At 40.5% G+C, this 17,106-nt stretch overlaps 1 protein-coding gene across 3 annotated transcripts in view; it reads right to left on the bottom strand.

Annotated features, from left to right (window-relative positions):
* Positions 1-279: 279 nt before the first annotated feature.
* Positions 280-17,106, bottom strand: part of CKMT2 (creatine kinase, mitochondrial 2) — a 37,232-nt gene continuing 20,405 nt past the window's right edge. For 2 of the 3 annotated variants that reach the window (XM_024217304.2, XM_024217222.2), the window contains exons 3-10: positions 16,547-16,745; positions 14,605-14,700; positions 12,506-12,727; positions 8,104-8,189; positions 5,597-5,720; positions 3,312-3,446; positions 2,821-2,946; positions 280-528 (exon numbers count right to left, since the gene is read on the bottom strand). In XM_024217304.2, coding sequence (XP_024073072.1) covers positions 409-528; positions 2,821-2,946; positions 3,312-3,446; positions 5,597-5,720; positions 8,104-8,189; positions 12,506-12,727; positions 14,605-14,700; positions 16,547-16,745 — 1,108 coding nt within the window. In that variant the 3' untranslated portion in view covers positions 280-408. The remainder of the gene's footprint in view (positions 529-2,820; positions 2,947-3,311; positions 3,447-5,596; positions 5,721-8,103; positions 8,190-12,505; positions 12,728-14,604; positions 14,701-16,546; positions 16,746-17,106) is intronic. The other variant, XM_024217384.2, reaches the window with a different exon arrangement.

Raw genomic sequence — 17,106 nt, 5'->3', positions numbered from 1 at the left:
CTCTGGTAAACTTTCTAGGCTATTTATTTCATTCTGCAGGAGTTCCCTGACTTTCCCTGTTAGTGTATAATACCAAGTAGAACTAGTAGAAAAGGTATTTCATCTACTAAATGATACCTAATCATAGGAGACTTGCATGGTAATGTTAGAAAATAACATGAGCATTTTCATATCATTAAAATCAACTTATTGGTCATTGCTATATTACTTACAGAGTTGGTTTCTGAATGCTAACTGTTGCCAACCCTACTAGCTACTAAAAAACAGACAGACAATCTGTAAGGCATCAGGTAATGTTTTATTTCACAAGTTGTCAGGATCTTATTTATACACTGAGATATACAGAGATAATTTTCTGTCAGAACAACAGACATATTTCACATCAGTTATTAATCATCTGTAACAAGCTCACTTCCTTCCAAACTGGGGCAAAGGTGGTGGTACCTTGATGTCTTGACCTTTTTCCAGCTTCTTCTCACAGTCAATCAGATAATTGACCCCATCAACAACTATTTGGACAAGCTCCACCTTAGATAGGAAAAAATACCCAAATTATTTAGGTTACATTGTTATGTGAGGAGAGTCCTGCCAACAGAGCTAGCAGCTCCAAACAATGCATATCTAAGTAGAGCCATGGCTCCCATTTGCCCATATGTCAGGATATCTGTGCTGGAGGAATGCTGCCTACATACTTCCCAGCATACTCGGACCATTACCCAGAAGGCATATCTTTCACAGTTTTAATGCCTCCATCCATCCACCTCTGCTAGGGTGCTGCACCTTCCCCCACTCCCTTGATGGAAAATTTCTATAGAATTCAATCAAAAATGATAGCCCATCTATAGACTTTTTGAACCAGCCTATAGATAGAATGTAATAAAGAACAATAGCCCTTCTGTAGAATGCTATAGGATGAACCAGAAAACCTATGGGAAGACTGTTATTCTCTATTACATATTACAGGTTTTCACTGGACCCTTATTACAGACTTGTTGGTTTCATCCCTATCAAGTTCTATAGGATTCTTTTGTGAGAGTCTTCACCTCTACTCAGCCTCACAAGAGAAAAATATTAAGCCCAAGATACACTTAAAAATAAAGGATAGAATGTAGATGTCATGGATTTGCAAAATCATTAGACTGTTCTTTCAGTATCATCAACTATTAATGTGAGCAAAATGGCTGCTGGGCTGTTGTCTTGTGGGTGTAGTAATGAAACATCTTTCAAATTCAGAATGGAAAGGAGTGTTTCACACTTCCTCTTATCAGCTGTCAAGATAGGACCAGACTACTTTACAGTCATCCTTTTATTCCATGATTTCAGAATGGAAAGCCCTTGCAGTTGCCAATGAGCTGTTCTGATGCTACCACAACAAGTGACCAACTGCTCTTATGCAGAAAACAACTCCCATTGACTCTAAAGGGAGTTTTGCCTTTATAGCAACTGTAATATCAAGCCCTTAATCCACATTTCTCTAGCAATAGGCCTGATTCTAAACTCATACTGGTTTTACAACAGGCATAACTCCATTGAATTCAGTGGAGTTACTCCTGAGTCACACTGGTAAGTGGGATCAGAATCAGACCCAGTGTCTTATCCCAAAAGCAGCAGCAGAAACTCCAATTCCATACAGTAAGCAACAGATGCGTTTGTATAATCTCTTTAAAAACTATTAAAAAATAAGAATAATAAAAAAAGACAAGATGAAGCTGAGAGAGGAGAGTTTTACCAAACCCTGTGGCATGATAGCACCAGCTCCCCTGGTGTTACGAACTTTAGAGTAGGTAGCAAACTATGTAACTGATTTTTTAAAAAATCTTCATGAACTGGTTCATTAGCAACCTTTAATAACTGGTTTGTTAAAACTGATTACCCAAGCTAAATCCCAATGTCTCTTTATTGGGACAATAATGGATTTTGAAGGGATTTGTTTTTTACTATAAAGCATTTCAGTGGCTTAGCAGTTTGTTTTATTGTCTTTACAGACCAGCTGTGTAGGGAAATCAGAGGTCTGATTTTGCAGCTGTGAGGATGAAAAGAATTTTGTATTAAGTTTGCATTGACCAGTAACTGAAACAAACAAAACCCAAACAACTTTATGTTGCACCATCGGGGACATAATTTAGTTCTGCAAACTGGTTTATTACATAATGAAATCTATTTTATTATGTACTGAAAAATATATATTCTATAATAAAACATTTCTGTCCTCTTGTGTGTGTTTGCCTGGTCTTATTTACATTGAAAGCTCTTCAGGGTAGAAATAGGTATGAGCTATAGGCTTCATCTTTCAAATCCTTACTCACATGATTAGTCCTTACTCACACATAGCCTCATTGACCAGTTGAAATCTTCACATGAATAAGGGATTATAGGCTTAAATCATATGTTTTTAAAACTCTGTGTAAATGAACAATGCAATATAAATATTTGTATTAATAACTTAGCAAAAACACACAAACATTTCAGAATGTTATATAGTTCATGATGACATGCGGTTTCTTAAACAACACAATGTATCATACAGTTTTTCTACCTCCTTACACATATATGTATAGCATCTTGTAATATGCTTTTCATTCTTGTATACTTAGACCCTTTTCATGGTCTTGTATATTTTGATTGACTTAGGGGTCAGTGATGCAAACACTTACACATGTGAGTAACTTGACTTTGTGTGAATCCTAGCTGGTGTAAATGGTCAGAGCTCCATTGAAGTAAATGGTTCCACTGAAGTTAATTGACTCCCGTGAGACTATGACCATTTGCACAAGCTGAGGATCTGCCTCATTGAGTTTAAAACTAGAAAAATCATATTACCTCTGATCGGCCCATGCGATCCAGGTTGGAGATATCGTACACATCTGCCACAGCTGCTGTGTCCACACCACCAGTGCCACGTTTCTGCAGCCTCAGATTCTCCAGAATCTTTGAAAACCTGGGATCCTAGCACAAGAGACATTTTGCAGGCTTTTTGGATATACTGGTATTATATATTGTATTGACTCCTGGAAATACTGTTATCAGTTACTTCAATAGTTTCTCCAGAAAGACTTGCAGGGATGGATATTTTCCTATGCCTTAGGTATACGGGCTGCCTGAGTGGATGTTGGTTGAACAGATTCATTCACATAAATACAGTAATTTGATGGATAAAAATATGCACAATTTGTCACAGATTGTCCCTGAGACCTCATAGTTACACATAATATTAAGTGCATTAACACTGTGAATTATCCTTTTTTCATTTGTTCCCTTTGAGTCAGATGAAGAGCTGATTTACATCACAGCCCTTTTAATAGCTTACGTACCTTGCTGAGTTTTGGAAGTTTAACATGGACTCCTGCACGTAATCCTGTTCCCAGGTTGGAAGGACAGGTCAGAACATATCCTAAGCGTTCATTCCACATGAACTCCCAGCCCCGTTCTTTAATTAACCGTTCAACCTGCAGGTAAAAAACAACAACAGAAAAAACTGCTGCATACAAATGTCTCATCTTATGACAATGTTGCTGACATCTGAAATACTTGCTGCCTTTCATGAATTTGAATATTAAACCCACAGTGCCAATTTCTGCCCTCAGTTATACCCACAAAAATCCACTGATGTCAATGGAATTGCATAGGTGTAAGTGAAGGTAGAATTTGGCCCATTAAGTATATAAAACACATAAAATTATGTGCAAATGAAACTATGATTAAGATATAAATCTTTGCATGTATCCAGCACCTTTCATCCAGTATCCTCAGTGAACTTTATAAACATTCTCCTCTCACATACACGGTGTTGTCATCTCATGATTTTATTGCAAATCTTGTGATATTTGATATTTTTCTTAAAGCCTAAATTATGGAGTCAGGTAATTACACAAGAATCTCAGCTTTCATTTGAAATCAAAGTAAGTTTCTAGCTTTTGTGATTGTGGAGAAGAGCTGTAAATCATGAACCCTAAAGGCTCAAACACCTGAGTGCAAATAAAAGGACCCCAAATTTATTCATGATTTTCAAGCTCTGACACTTGAATTTGACAGTACTGCTAACACTAGTGCAAATCACGAGTAACTCCATTGAATACAATGCAGTTTCAGTGTAATTCTGATGTGAGAGGAGAATCAGGCCCATTGATTATTCAAGGCTCACCAAATCCCTGGAAGGTAACTAAGTATCCTTGTTTTGCAGATGAGTTAACTGACATACAGAGAGGTTAAAGGACTTCCCCAAGGTCACATAGGGAGTCTATAACAACACCAGGACTGCTGGTAAGAGACTAGTCTTTATTTCCTGGCTTCAGTCATATGCCATGTGTCAGAGTTACAAAAAGTTCATGCCTGTGTCAAATGACAGGGGTTCATATCCGCTAACTCTAGGAGTTATAATTACAGAGTCAAACGTAGAGCTGGGAATAAAATCCAGGAGCCATGACTCCTAGTCCCTGGCTCTAAGCATTGCATTGCACTATCTCCTTGTACAACATGTACAGTGTCGTAAATGCCTCTGAGAAGAACATGGACCAGATACGGGGGACCACACAGTTCTAGAGAAGAGGAGGGGCATAAAGGCATCTGTAAGTCACTTTTGTGTTGGCTTGATCCCCTATGTTTCAAGCCAGTCCCCAGTACATCAATTGGTAATAGCCCCCAAGTGGGAGTTGCACCATCTACGGATCAGCTGGAATACAGCAATGTTCTGGAATATCCTGTCCCCTTGGCCACACCCCTAGCATGCACTTTATACCCTTGCTGCAAGGGGTAGGGTGGAATCCTGACCTGCTCAGTTAAGGCAGCTTTGATGGCCCTTTCTCACGGTTAGAGCAGCGCAATGGGCTACATCAGGGACCAGATCCATCCTACAGTCCTAGCTGGATTGCCTAGCTCAACTGGATGTAGGTTATGTTATAACCTTCACAGCATTTTAACATGGATTTTTTTCTTCATATTTATATGTTTTTGATAAACTTGAAATAAAAAGCCTACATAGATTAATCCCAAGCCCAGTGCCTAAGGTTGCAACTTTTGTATTTAAAAAGACTTTGCTGACCTAAAAATCACAGATTTTGGTGTGTAATTTTAAACCAACACATATCATCTTTCCTTATGTCAGAATTTTAAAGAATTTTAAAAATCCAATCTATTTTCTATTTTTGGCTGTTTGTTTTCCTTTATGCATTTCTCTCATCAAATGTATGAAATCAGTTTCATTTTTCTACCAATAAATTTCATTTTCAGGTTCTCAGTGCTACAGGTTGGGTGAAAAAACACTGCAAGGCGCTGCATATTTGTTTATAAGTAACTATTACCATTGAAATTAGAAAAAGAGAAAAATTTCAGTTGGTTTTAGATTTTGTAAAACTTCTGGTACTGTTAGGGTTTGATTGTCCCTACATTGTGGCTAACAATATGACAACACTGTGTCTTTACTTCCTTGGTACTGTTGCTTTTCAAGGGGGGTATAATTTGGATTGATTTTTTAAAATTTTGTTGCTAAAAATAGTGAAAGGGAATTCAGTATTAACCATATCAAGGAGTGGTGACACTACTCTAATTGCTAACAAACAGGAATAATAAAAATGAAAACTCAAACTGGCTGAGTTGTTACCTCTTTTAAACCATGGCAAAATCTTTCAAACACCCTTTTCATATTGCCACCTTTTTCCATGGAAATCACTCTGGTATGGTCTTCTTCATTAATCCAGATAAGAAATGTTTTGTCATGGTTATGCCTATTTGAGAGAAGAAAATGGTGTCTTTAAAGAATGGGATAAGCCTTCAGAAATAATTCTCATCATTCTCAGTTTAATTTCAATTCCTTCCTTTCCTAGCTCGTAATCTTTCATGATTGTGCACAGGACAAGTGCTGCAAGATAATATCAGAGTGACGGGGCTAAGAATAAGAGCTATTGAGGCCTTTTTCAATTTCATTCCCCTATCCACCAGTAACATAATCCTTCAGGTTCCTTAGGTCAGAATGACAGCAGCACTCTTTATTGATTACATTGGTGTTGTATTGATGCTGCACTAGAAAGTACACTTTGTCTTCTAACAAGAACATATCAATAGGAACACAGCTAGGGGAACTAGGAACTGGAGAAGCAGAGTTCTGCATCTTTAATCATTGAGGAAGTTATTTGCTGATTTTAGAGCTTTCTGAAGTGAGAAAATCTGATGTTTACATGCTACCTGGGGCCTGGCAACCTGACCCTATTTAACTGTATTCTCTTCTAAATCAAATCCTTGTTGCTTTTATATCACTTGGTAACACACGACTGGCACATAAATCAAATTATGCACTGGGAGACGGCAGCTAAGTGTTGCTTCAAGACACTACATTAATCAAAGATGCTGACTTGTCTTTCAAGATAAAGTGCCTGGAGACAAGGTATCCACTTTTGCTTCAAATCGATAAGTCATGGTCATGCTTTTAAAGTGACAAGTAGGAACTGGGATCACTGTTTGCTTTTCTCTACTTTCTCTGCCTTTGGATTAGTCTTCCTGAATAGGTTGAGACTTGTTCATACAAACAGTCTGAATAATACATCAGGAGAAAAGCACAGTAGGTCTAGGATTTAAAGCCCATAGAGGGACTGACTTTCAGTCTGGCTTTAGCTGGGCCTCCTTTTTTGTACTTGAAATTTGCTGATGCAAATAATTGCAGGTGCAAATGTGTCCTGACAGTTATTTGTGGGTGGAATTAGACATACTTAAATATCCAAGTACCTGCTTTGCAGTCACCATCTGGCATTTAGGATGGGATTTTCAAAAGGGATCAGTGTTGGCCTAACTGAATTAAATCCCACTGAATTAAATGGAAGTTGTATCATTGACCATAAGGAGAGTAGTGAGGCCAATGTTGAGTGCTTTTGAAAATCCCACCCATAAGGTGAAATCCTGACCCCACTGAAGTCAATGAGAGTTTTGCCATTGACTCCAGTGGGGCCAGGATTTCATTCTGAGGCTAAATTGTCCTAACATATAACCCACAATTATTTGTATCTACAAATTGTGATGCAACAAGAGAGACCAAGTTTTAAAATTCCGGCTCATCGTGTCACTTTCCAGTTACAGCAAGTTATATTTCATATGCAATATAAATTATATTTCACATGCAAAATGTGCAAACACAGATCTGGTTTATTCAGGTGATGCATTGGGGCTACATGCATTATTTGCACATGTTCTGTTCAGTTCATAAAATCTATGCACCCATTTGTTATCCTTATAATTCTTCTAGTAAAACTTGTTTAAGATTTTGTTCTGGGCACCAGGAGCCTAATCCAAAGCCCATTGAAATTGAAAACTCCTGTGGGATTCAGGTGGACTTTGGATGTCCATTTTATCTGATCACTGTATTCCTTCCTTACATAAAGTTGGTTTGGCCATATCCACAATAAATGCTGGAGATGCTCTCAAGCATCAGCTAATCTGTCCCACAATTTTTTCTTGACACAATTTACAAAAACGTTTGGAGTGGAGCAATATATGCAAAGGTTTTTCCACACAAAGATCTGCCTCATTAAAAGCATATGAATTGCATCTTCCTACAAATTCCAAGAAATGATCGGTATTGGTGTGTTCAGTAAGTTGCAAAATATATAATGATAAAAAATGGAAATGTAACACTCCTTCAGTTTATTCTGCATGTGTGAAGGAATTCTTAAGCACAGTTCTGATAGAAAAAATATTACATCAGCAACAAAGTGAGGGGAAAGACACAACGTTGATGTCACATACCTATGATTTAAGATAGCTCATTCATGTTTTTTAGATTACATTTATAACTCGTCTTTTATGATCATTTGCTGGCCCTTTTTTGTGCCAAATTTTTATTTATAAAAAAGAAAACAGAAACTAAAAGCCTAAAGCAATAGTCTTATTTATAGTCCCTTGTGTTGTGGCTGATGATCATGACTGTTGCATTAATGGAAAGGTTTGCTTATTGTATTGTTTATTTATTTCTATATTTCCTTGAACAATTAATAAAGAAAAATGTTAGCTAAGTATGCAGTCAGTATCAGGGAATGGCAGCTGCAGTGTTAGGACAAGCAAGGAGAGACGTAATAAAATCACTTGCACATGATACAAACTTCCACACTTCAAATGCCATACCAGATTCCTCTGGCATCAGGCCAGTCACGTGCCATCCCAGCACATGTTAGCAAAGGGGACACTGGCTTATCAAAGAGGAAATGGTCCTGAAAGCCAAAATGTGAGAGAGAGAGAGAGAGAAGCAACTGAATTCAGGGAAGTAATGCTGTTCTGAACATTTAACACTGCCAAGAAAGTCACTGGTATAAAAATAAGTTGCATAAAGCTGAAGTTCCTTGACTGCAGGTAGAAAGCATTTTACTCAGATGTGTTTCTGGAGACGGAGGCTTGGTGGCAACCAGTTCTCAGTGCTGCTAATTTTTGGCTAGGTGTGATAAAGGAGAGTTGTCCGGCTGTGCTAGCAGAAGGCCAGGAAACACTGGATGTGGTTTAATTAGGCCACAACATTATTCTTAAATGTCTGGCAGTACCTGGCAGATAAACGTGCACAGTGCGGGTATTTTCATAATCATTTCAACATATATCCGGGGGCTTCTGCCAGCCCTCCCCTTTATCCATCCTGGTCCCCAGCCAACCTGCTGCTGGGACCTCGCCAAATGAGGGTTAAGGTGGGCTATAAAGGGGTGAGGGGTTGGCTCCTGCCTGTACCAGTCATGGGAGTCCTGAAACCCTCCTGTTTTTGCTCCTTTAAAGAATACCTGTTAACTCCTTATCAGTCCATTTTATCTGATCACTGTATTCCTTCCTTACAGAGTACCTGCCCCATGTTTACATGATGTGTTGCGACATCATAGCCTAACTCCTGTTTCATGTTTGCCCAGCTAAGCACCCCCAAACCACACTTCGCCTTGGCCAATCTGGTAGGGAGGGAAAATTTCCTTCCCAGCCCCCCAAGAAAGGAGCAATTAGCACAATGCCCATAGCGGATCCTGACAAAACTCGACATTTCACCACTTCCATGGGTAGGAGGGTGGGTGCTGCTCCACCTGGTCCAGGTAAAAGAGGGCTTTTCCTGCACTGGAATGGACCTATATTTCCCCCCCTCTCTTCCAGTCCCCTGGGGAGGGGTGGGGGGGGGAGGAGATGGGTCAGCATCTCCACACTGATCTAGTCTGCAGTAGAAAGTCACTCCTTGGCTGTCTAGGCCTTAAAAGAGCACACACCTTTTCCAAGAAGCCAGACAATGGCTCTTACTACTTAATATGAGGTCAGTCTCCTGGGAATGCAGGGTGGGTACCACCAAAAAAATAGAGAAGACATCCCACAGGGAGTTAAAATCATAGGACCACAAGGGTCATCTACCCTGTTTCCCCGAAAGTAAGACCTCCCCTGAAAATAAGACCTAGCGCATCTTTGGGAGCAAAAATTAATATAAGACACTGTCTTATTTTCGGGGAAACAGGGTAGTGTAACCCCCTGCCAAGATGGAGGATTTGATGTGTCTAAACAATGATTTTTTTGGTGGTCTCAGAGTGCAGCTACCAACTCCTATTGATGGCCGCTCTGACAAAGCCGTCTCTCTGTCTCTGCCCTCCACAGCCCTTCACCGAGAGCCCGCCGTGGGGAAGGTGAGTTAGGAACTTACCAGCTACCTGTGGAGTCTCAAGTTCCCCATGCCCCGGCTGGGTGGGAGCAGGGGAGTGCCCTGGCAACCAAACACAGCCACCTCCACTGTTGAGCCAGTTCTGGCACCGTGCATAGCAGCCCCATGTGTCTCCAGAGGCACTGTCCAGAGCCCCCAAGGAGGCTACGCGGTTCAGGGCACTGATCACTGCTTGTGCCGCCAGAGCAAACACCAAGGTGGTGCATCTTGCTGCCCTTGATAACAGCTATTCAGGAGCAATGGCTGGGCGCTGCAAGGAGGTACAGATGCTTTGCCCGCGCGCCCCCCCCCCCAATCTCCACCCATGCTTTGGTGGCTCCCATGGCCATAAAAAAAATCTGCTGATGGCCGCATTTGAGAAATGAAGATCTAAACCATCCAAGACACATGACTATCCAGCCTCCTTTTGAAAACCTGGAAGGAGCTTCCATAACCTCCCTAGGCAGTCTGTTCCATTGTCCTATGGTTTTTACAGTTAGGAAGTTTTTCCTGAGATTTAATCTCAATCTGCTATGATGGAGTTTGAACCCATTGCCTCTTGTCCTGCCCTCGGTGGCAAGAGAGAACAATTTTCTCCATCTTTTTAATGGCAGCCTTTCAAGTATCTGAAGATTGCCGTCATGTCCTCTAAACATACCCAGTTCCTTCAGCCTTTGATCATCTTTGTCTCTCGCCTTTGGATCCTTCTCAGTTTCTCCAGAGCCTTTCTATACATTGGTGACCAAAATTGGATACAGTACTCCAGCTGAGGCCTGATCAGCACCGTGTTAATGTACATTATTGCAAACCATAATGTACAGAGAGTTTTCAGAGTGGGGGCCTAAGGATGGCAAAATGTCTAGTGCCAACCCTGCAAATAAGATATCTCGAGCGTATTGTTTTCACAATTTCTTTTGAGTAGGCTATCATGCGAGAAATTAAAATAGTGTGTGGCTTGGTACCTTTTGGTACCACCAATTCATTCTTTTTCTCAAAGGGAGAGTCTATTTCTGCTTGAACACCTGTAGCAGTAGACAGCACAGTTTGTGATGGATCATGCCGAAAGACCTAATCTCATTCAACTGATTCTTCTCACTGACCTGTTTCCCCCCCACCCCCCGCAAATAAGTATTTGATTTTTCACATTTGTGCTGGAAGGTTATGAACAAGGGGGTGTATTTAGCTCTCATTGCCTCAATGACCATCGTGTCAATTTTTTTCATTTTAAATGACTTATCTAGGGTCTGATGCAGGGGGAGGAGGGAGGATGTCCAGTATAAATAAGATGATGTCGACAGGATAGTAAGCTTTACTCTTTTCTCCATTTTGGATTTTAGGCTCCTGTACCTGTTGGACCCCCGCTGGTGCTAGCATGGAGCCCCATTGAACTAAAAGTGAACCCAGGAAGGTGCAGGGTCCATCTGTTTATTTTACATTGCAGGAGCAAGGTCTTAGTATATTCATGGCCTTCGTACAGTCATTTCTTGATCATACACATTACATGAATGATGAAACTGCATTTCCATTAGACCAGAAGAACTCTACACTTCTGCTCCTGTTGTGTTTCCCCTTCTCTCTCCTAGTGCGACCTGTACCCAGTACCAGTTTCTCCTGTAGGTACCAGCAGACAGATGGAACGAGCATGAATCAGTTATGGATGAAATGCTTTTCTCTACCACCATTCCCTTCTATGCTTAAGTTAGCGGAAGAACTGATCCTTCCCCATGGAGCTGCTGAACAGAAGAAATCAGTTTAGCTTGCAGCAGGGGAAATGTAGGTGGATATTAGCAAAAACTTTCTAACTATATAGTTGAACAGTGGAACAGGTTACCTAGGGAGGTTGAATCCCTGTTATTGGAAGTTTTTAAGAATGGTTAGACAAACCCCTCTCAGGGATGGTCTAGGGATACTTAACCCTGCCACAGCACAGAGAGATAAACTAGATAACCTCTTGAGGTCCCTTCCAGCCCTATATTTCTATGGTTCTATGAAATAAACTCTTAACGCAGTCTTTTGGTTTTGTGCTGATTTAACAGTTCCTTTGGACTGAATCTGAATGTGATACCAAGTAGCAGCATTAATGATATTACAGTACTTTAACATAATTTTGGTTATTATTTTATGGACTAATGTTCTTTAAATACAACTGATAGGATATAATCATTGTTTGGGGCTTGCAAAAATGCATATTTAGGGACTTCAAAATATTAGTGATTATCTTGTGGATTTTTAAGATAGTTTACCCAATACATTTTTATTGTCTGTTATGCCAGTAATGCACTTGCAAACCTTTATATCTCAAATCATCTGAATACAGCAATGTGTTGATATGACAAAAATCCATGACCAAAATCTTTATGCTTCCTCCATACAAATCCTTAAATCACATGAATTAGTGATTACAGGTGGGGTTTATGTTGCCTGCATGGTGTTTGTTCCTATCACAGTTCAAGAAAACAGGACTGGTAGACATTTTGTAAATAAACAAATCACACTAAAAAATACTGATTCTGTGTGACTGATTTCTGCCCCAAACTGGAAACTGACTCACAAGGTCCCAGATTTCAGCTACCAATTGACCAAGGTGGTGACTGTAGCCCTAGTTATATAATTTTAATTTGGTTCAAAAATTCATTTTTGGAATAAAACCCATGTGTGTAAAGTTTTAGCCCAAGCCAATATTTTAGCCAAAACAATTGGGATTTAGAATAGAAATTCACACTGACCATTAACTACAGGAATACAGTTATAATTAAGTATCTTCATTACATAAGCAGGAAAGTATGCATGAGAGAGAAAGACAGGAATAAAAATAAATGTGATTAAATGATATACATTAATGAAAATCTTCTAAGTCTCCAGACTGGAGTCTGTACTTACATCAATAAGCTGCTGTTGATCCTTCTCAGACATATTGGTCAGGCTATAATACTTTCCAGCAAGGTCTCCTTTCAGCCCAGCCAAAGCAGTGACCACAACATTTTCTACTTCTCTTCTCTCTGCCCTGGAGCAGGCAGGGGGAAGGCTGAGACCCCGGATACTGCGACCAGTACGTACACGTGATGATAGGACATAGCGCTCATCAAACTGACCTTGGGTAATCTAATGAAAGAAATGGGGGGAGGGATAGCTCAGTGGTTTGAGCATTGGCCTGCTAAACCCAGGCTTATGAGCTCAATCCTTGAGGGGGCCATTTAGGGATCTCAGGAAAAAAAAAAAAATAGTTGGGGATTGGTCCTGCTTTGACCAGGGGGTTGGATTAGATGACCTTCTGAGGTCATCTTCCAACCCTGATATGCTATGATTCTATGAAAATCTACACATTGTGTCCCATTTTACATATAGTAATTTTAAAATTTGCCTTTTTACGTAAAGAATGTTCCTTTATATGTTCTCTTCAGCCAAATGATTACAACTAATCTTGGGTACTCAGAAATGCAACAGACAGGTGCATCAGGGTGTCAGGTTCTAGCACTATGCATGGAGATCCCAAGTGATTTTGCTGATTCACTGTGGCAAATAGATCAGGTGGGCCCTCTTAACTCCAACCCAGACATATCACATTGTTTCAATAGCTCCCTGAAAGACAGAGAACTAGGGACAAGGGCAGAAGTTGCTTAGAAACAGCCACACCCAAGATGATGCTTATATTTGTTGTTAATTAAGACAACAATAAAGGAAATCCCAGGGAAGTGGGTAAATTGAGATCATATATAGTGCGCGCGCGCGCTCTGGGCTCCATCCTGCAAAGTACCTCTGATCCTGTTCCAGCAAAACATTTAAGTACAAGCTTAACTTAAGTAAGAATAGTCCCATAGTGCTTTGCTAGATTGGGGTCAAACAGGGGCAGCTCCAGGCACCAACGCACCAAGCGCATGCCTGGGGCGGCAAGCCGCGGGGGGCGGCCTGCCGGTTGCCGTGAGGGCAGCAGTCAGCAGTCAGGATGCCTTCGGCGGCATGCCTGCGGGAGGTCCGCCAGTCCCACGGCTTCGGCGGCAATTCGGCAGCAGGTACGCTGTGCTTGGGGCGGCAAAATACATAGAGCCGCCCCTGGGGTCAAAGTGGCAGTCAGACACTACAGTGGTAAGTGTAGTATAAAAACCTATATAGAACCAAATAGAGGTGCTCAGCACCATGCAGTCTTCTGTTAGGAACAGGGGGGAATACAACCTGCTTACATGTGTTCTCAGGGTGGCACTGAACACTGTATGCACAGAGAAAAATGGAAGAGGTCACAAAATGATTGGTGGAACAGCAGAAAAAACAGCAGAGTTCAGCTCAACAGGTCTCATAATTGCAAATTATGAAGGTGCAATAACAACAGCATCAGGAAAACAGTTCCAGGAAGACATTTAAAGTCACCTCTGCCCATGCCCAAAGTGTGTGTGGCGGGGAGAGGAATACATACCAGCTCCTGACCAAAATCCTCAAAACTGACTCCTATTTACCAAAGCACATAAAACCACTTCCCATGACTCTTTGGGAGCCAAAAGCCATAATTGTCCCCTACCCAGCCACCATACCTCCAGTTCTAAAATTTATTTACTCTGTCCAGTACTAAAATTCTTTAGTACATTGAAATTTTAAAATTTGGGATCAGCCTAAAAATAAATTGGATTTAAGATGTAAATAAATAATAGAAGGGATACTGTTCTGCCTGGACATTAAGGAAGGGGAGGATCACATAATTTAAATCTAATGTACCACCTAGGGCACAGGGCCTTGCATAAGAGGTACAGGGGACAGAATCAGACATCACTTAACCTAGTCTCTTTCTTTTCTAGATGTGCCACGTTGTATATAAAAAGTTGCTTGGGAAGGGGGAATAAAGCATTGATAAGTTCAGCCATTGTGACATCACAGTTCTGTTATCCCTAAGCTTATTTTCTTTGGAGATTGGAACATTTTTTGAACTATGAAATACAATATAATGTCATGATAGGAAGCTGAAGGATTAAGGATTCAAAATTTGATCCTACCTTGGATGCATCCAGGTCGGTGTGATGCTTCATTACATATGGATCATAGCCATTGTGTCTCACTTTAATAACTGGGTCAAAAATCTCAGCAAATACCTGTGGAGTTAAAGATGTATTAATCCAGCATTGAGTATTTTTAACACCATTTTCCTTAACTCTTGTAATCATGGTTACACAGCGTGGATCTCTGTCCCATTGCAGTGGCCGGACTACAGAGAGGTTGAGTCTGCTACAGCTGGTGTGCTGACAAGAAAGGGTCTTTTAGCTCAGCCAGGAGATGCTCAAGCTTTGTGATCCAGAGTCCCCAGTCATGCTGATCCTTCTAGGGATGTGTGTTACACTCTCATATAACATCTCATAATTGTATATTTATGTTTCTTCTTGATTCTAACTGCTCTGATAGCCAGCTTGAGATTTTGGAGCAAAAGAGCTCTCCAGAGATCATCAGATGATACATGGGGCCTGATTCTCCTTTCTATTAAACTAGAATAAATCAGAACTCTCCTGAAGTCAGCAGAATTCTGCTAGTCTAAAACTGGTGTAATCAGGCTCTCACTTATTATTATTTGTTTGTATTTCAATAGCACCTAGTAGTTCCAGTGAAGACTGGAGTCTGAAACAACATAGTATGTCTGTGTAAAGAGATAATCTCTGCTTCAAAGACTTTACAATTTAAATAAAGTCAGACAAAGGGTGCATGGTGAAACTGAGGCACAGAGTGATTTTCATAGCAGGTCTGTGGCAGAGCCAGGAATAGAACCCAGGTGTCCTGAGACCCAGTCCAATCCAGGGCCCTATCCATTAGACTCCAATATCCTCTCTAACTTGTAGTTCTTTGATAGAATATTCACCTTATATCAAAACAGTAGGTGAATGAAATCAGCAGTTTAACGGGGGAGGGAGAGGGGAAGGACTTAGGGAGGGGGGCTAGTATAGGAATGTTGGGAAAAGAGGAGAGAAATAATGGTCAATAGACTTGGCTCCCACCTTCCCCCGAGAATTCTAAGGCTGATAATACCTGAGCATAGAGCTCTAAGGTGGTTAACTTTAGCTGCAATTATTTTCTCCTGCCCCTCCCCACCTCCTCTGAGTAGAGAATTAGAGCTCTGTTGTATTTTTTTTTTTTTCTAGATGGAATGAAGTGATTTTTGGATAATGTTTGGTCTGATGTGTATGCATCCTGATGACTGAGCACTGAAGACGATATGTACACTTTCCACAGAGGATGCTCAGTCACAGCTCCAAGCCCAATGAAACAAAGTCAGCTGCATCATAACCCCATCCTTAGCAGCCCAGTATTTGGGATGTTGGCTGATACTATTAAGAGAACGAATAATACAAATTCCAGCATAATATAGGCAGGGACCCATTGACTGTAGTGTTAACTATCTGGAAAGACGTTATAACAATCAGCCATTTTTTTTCCAGGTCTCAGGCTTCTTATTTCAGAATTAAAATAGCCTAATCCTATGTTTCTATCTTTGGTATGTGTCATGCCTCTAAAGCCCTAGTGTCTATCTGCCAAGCATCCGACATATTTCAGAAGAAAATTTCTTCTCACTTCTACCATGTTTGGTTTTTTTACAATATAATTTCTACATCATTTCAGTTTGGTGACATGTTTCCACAGTCTTGCCACAAACTGAATTTAACAGCAGGAGGGAGTGTAGCTATTGCAAGCAAATAAAATATTGTTCCTGTGAGCCCACACTTCATTACCCTTGATAACATTATAGATGGCTCTTTTAATGATGTTTCCTGTTCATTGTACCTCCTGTTGAGAAAACACCAGTATTACCCATATGGTTTGTGGTTTATACACACTCTGGTGTGCGATTTACCTTAAAAGTGAACTTCTCATGAAAGATCTGTGCTGTCCTAACAAGCTCTCGTGAAGTATAATGTACAAACTAAACATTACAGTGTAATAAAAATGTTTCACCTCATAAGACTCTTCATCACCAGCGACCATGCCCACAGTTTTAATGAAAGGATGGCCAGGATTGTCAACGCCAGTTTGGATACACTGGTCCAGGGTATACCCATTTGGAGTCATCTTATCCCTTAGTTTAGCATATATTGCTGGCGAGAGACATTCAGCCATGCAGTTGTTATGTTTGCGGAGATCAGGATAGTCTGCACTGAGGGGTGAAAAAGACAAATGCATTTAATATGGTAACAAACAGTAATTCTTGGTTTTTTTTGCCAGGTTACGAACACATCAGAAGGAGAGGGGACAGAAAGAGTTCTTACTTGGTCTGCTTGTTTCCCTCTCTGAAACTAAAGTTGTGTCATCCTACCACGCATTGATGGATATTATTCTCTGCAGTAAATCAGGAAGCTTGAGGTAAATAGCAGGGAGTTTAAAAGCACGCCTGGTGCTTGGTACATGCATGGCATTAAAATTTAGAAAGGAAACAAAAGCATACAAGCTCTTATCAACACCCCCCACAGTCTGCACTGGCTGCCAGTTACATTAGCAGTACATAAAGATTTTTACAA

This window comes from Terrapene carolina, unplaced genomic scaffold (genome assembly GCF_002925995.2).
Source record: "Terrapene carolina triunguis isolate 2854851 unplaced genomic scaffold, T_m_triunguis-2.0 Scaffold69, whole genome shotgun sequence".
In the NCBI taxonomy this organism is placed as follows: domain Eukaryota; kingdom Metazoa; phylum Chordata; order Testudines; family Emydidae; genus Terrapene; species Terrapene triunguis.
The sequence above is the reverse complement of the archived record's forward strand: the minus strand, read 5'-3'. Positions and strand labels throughout refer to the sequence as shown.